Source organism: Vombatus ursinus, unplaced genomic scaffold (genome assembly GCF_900497805.2).
Source record: "Vombatus ursinus unplaced genomic scaffold, bare-nosed wombat genome assembly UNPS02002022.1, whole genome shotgun sequence".
In the NCBI taxonomy this organism is placed as follows: domain Eukaryota; kingdom Metazoa; phylum Chordata; class Mammalia; order Diprotodontia; family Vombatidae; genus Vombatus; species Vombatus ursinus.
In genome coordinates, this window is record NW_020941800.1 from 1 (window position 1) to 2,863 (window position 2,863).

The 2,863-nt window shown below is 60.7% G+C and overlaps 1 protein-coding gene across 2 annotated transcripts; it reads left to right on the forward strand.

The window, feature by feature from the left end:
* Positions 1-390: 390 nt before the first annotated feature.
* On the forward strand, positions 391-2,535 carry HES7 (hes family bHLH transcription factor 7). 2 transcript variants are annotated; one of them, XM_027869279.1, is made up of 3 exons: positions 391-537; positions 1,188-1,284; positions 2,077-2,535. In XM_027869279.1, the coding sequence occupies exons 1-3, from the start codon at positions 406-408 to the stop codon at positions 2,532-2,534; spliced, it is 687 nt and encodes a 228-aa protein (XP_027725080.1). In that variant the 5' UTR covers positions 391-405; the 3' UTR covers position 2,535. The 2 variants fall into 2 exon arrangements, with proteins under 2 accessions (XP_027725080.1, XP_027725086.1); XM_027869285.1 differs by having other exon boundaries at positions 1,188-1,275.
* Positions 2,536-2,863: the final 328 nt, after the last annotated feature.

The following is a 2,863-nucleotide window of genomic DNA, read 5'->3' on the forward strand; positions in this document are numbered from 1 at the left end:
AGAAAAAGGAAGGGGAAAGACAAAAGAGAAGGGGAAGCTAGAAACATGAAGATGAAAATATAGAAAGGAAGTTCAAAAATAAGGCAGGCAGACGAGTGTGTGGGGGAGAGAAATAGAGAAGATTGGGGAAGAGAGGAGAGGTGGGGGAAGTAAAGAGTGGGGTGAAAGCACAGAAGACTGAGATCGGGGAAATGGGAGCCAAGAAGGGAACGGACTCCTAAGTCCTGGACTCGAAATGGGAGAGACTTTGGGGAAGGCAGGTGGACAGGGCACAGAGAGTTTAGGGGTATAGAGAGCTTAGGGGTATACTGGGACTAGTTATTTAGAAAGGTGGGAGGGCCCCTGGGCCCCGAGGAGTTCCGGAGCGGGTAGTTGGGGCAGCAGGTCTGTGGCTGAGTTTCGGGTATGGCTCGGTCCGGCCTCCCCCCTTCCCACCCACAGATGCTGAAACCACTGGTGGAGAAGCGGCGCCGGGATCGGATCAATCGTAGCCTAGAGGAGCTTAGGCTGCTGCTGTTGGAGAGGACCCGAGACCAGGTCAGTGAAGTCGCCTTCCCTTCCTTAGCCCCTAGGTATCCAACCCCCAATATCCAAGATCCTCAGGGACCCAGGTGTTTTGTTCCTAGCCCTGTATAAGAACTTTCAGGGTCCCATATGTCCGATCCTTAGTCCTAGCACCAGAGACTTCCAAAGACCTACAGGTCTGGTTCCCTGCCTTCAAGATCTCCCAGGGACCCAGGAGTCCGTCCTCCCAGACCCTAAGGGAACCCCCACTTGTGTCCCTCCAATTCCCAGTTTCCTCGGTAGCCCAGCTACCAGGCCTGCAGTCCCAGTATTACCACTTTCCCTTTTTTTCCTTTGGGGAACCCACTTAATCCGCTGCCCCACATCCGCCCGAGAATAATCGGTCTTCCAGTGACTTAAGTCCTCCGCCCCCCCCCCCCCAGTTTCGGTATCCCAATCTCCGGACCTCCCCCGGGCCCCCGCCCCTTTGGCGCGTCCCTTCCCACTCCCTTTTCTTCTCCTCCCCTCTGTCCGCCTCCCGCCCCCCTTTGCTCTGCTGCAGTGAATATCGTCCCGGTGGAATGAATCCTCGTTCTTGGGCCCCGCTTCTCTCTTCCCCCTCCCACTTTCCCCCTTCTCTCTCCCCTCCCTGTCTCTCTCCCCTTACTCCATCATGCCTCTAGAACCTCCGGAACCCGAAAGTGGAGAAAGCTGAGATCCTGGAGTTCGCCGTAGGCTACTTGAGGGACCGGAGCCGGGCCGAGCCCCCGGGTACAACGGGTACAAAGCGCTGGGCTAGGGCTGCGGGGGTGAGGAGGGCAGAGCGGGATGGAAGGGGGGAGAAGCAGAGAAGGGGAGAGCAAACAGGGGGTGGGGGGCGGAGGCAGAAGAGCGTAGAGGGGGAAGTAAGGTCGGAAGGGTGGGAAGATGGTGTGTCCCCCAGGGCTCCCCCCTCAAGGTGCATTTCGTGAAGATAATAACACACATGTCTGTCTGTCTCTGTGTCTCGCCCTCGCGGTCTCTGTCTATGTATTTCACTGCCATCGATCCGCTGGTCTCCTGGTGACCTCCTCTCTTCATCTGGTTTCCTCTTCCCCTTGATATGACGACCCCTTCTCTCTGTCTCCTCCTCTCTACGGCCCTATGCCCCCCCGTTTGTTTCCTTGTCCCAATACCCATTTGTGTCGATCTTTCCATACTCATCTTAACCACGGTTCTCGGTATCTTTTCCCCACCCTACCGCCTGCCTCTACGCCCCCGGTTCCCTTTATTGTCTTGTTTCCGTGCGCCTCTGGTCTGTCTCCATGCACCTCCATCTGCCTCCATGCACCCGCACATCCGTCTGCATGTCCCCCATTTTTCTCCACGTGCCCCCCCCATCTTCTATCACTCCGTCTCTGTGCCGGCGGGCGTCGGCCTCGTTCTCCCCATTCCCATGTTTCCTTGCTCCCTTCTGCCCCCCCATTCTCACGTCACTACGCGTCCCCCCACCCTGTGTCTTTCCCCCTGCACTTGCGCTACCTCCCTGCCCTGATTCCCCCTCTCCCTTGCTCTCCCCATCCCCGGCTCCAGGCGCTCCCCGATCCCCTACCCAGGACTCCGAGGCGCTGACCAGCTGCTACTTGTCCGGCTTCCGCGAGTGCCTCCTCCGCCTGGCAGCCTACGTCCACGAAGCGAACCCGGCATCCCGAGCCCAGCTCCTATCCACCCTGCACAGCTACCTCCGGCCCAAGCTGAGCCGGCCTGAGCCCGGCACCGGGGAGCCCCGCTGCCCGCCTCCTCGCCCCACGCCGGACCCCGCCGCCCTGCCGCCAGGCTCCGTGCCTACCCCTGCCCACCGCCACCCTCTCCTGCCCCCAAGCAGCCCCCGCTCCGCCTGGTCCCAGACGCTCAGCACGACCCGGCCGAGGAACCCGGGCGAACGGGCGCCCCACACAGGACTCCGCCCTCCACAGAGACAAGAGAGGGCGCCGCCGGGGGCCAAGTCCCCGCCTGCCCCGCCGCCCGCCTTCTGGAGACCTTGGCCTTGAGCTTTTTGGGGAGGGGGGCAGGGCGCTGGGGGCCAGAGGAGGTGGGCCGGGGGTAGAGGGGCGCAGGAAGGTGGAGGGGAGGATGGAACGAGAGAGGAAGAGAGCAAGGACTCCGTTTCGGAGGGCGGGGGAGGGCTCGTGGCTAGGCGCATCCTCCTCCGGACCCAGGTGTCCCGGGGCGGGAGAGCATGCCGCCTGGAGAGAGGGGGCGCAGGGCGGGAGAGCTGGGGATGGCGGGGGCTGTGGTCGTGTTGAGATTTTTGTTTATATATAGTATCTATATAAATATATATTTTTCCCTTATCCCTCTCCTCCCCCGTCCCTTTTTT

Coding starts and splice junctions, on each gene's coding strand:
- HES7 (XM_027869279.1), top strand. CDS start 406: ATGGCTCGGTCCGGCCTCCCCCCTTCCCACCCACAGATGCTGAAACCA. Junction 538..1,187: donor TGGAGAGGACCCGAGACCAG/GTCAGTGAAGTC, acceptor TCATGCCTCTAG/AACCTCCGGAACCCGAAAGT. Junction 1,285..2,076: donor CGAGCCCCCGGGTACAACGG/GTACAAAGCGCT, acceptor CCCCGGCTCCAG/GCGCTCCCCGATCCCCTACC.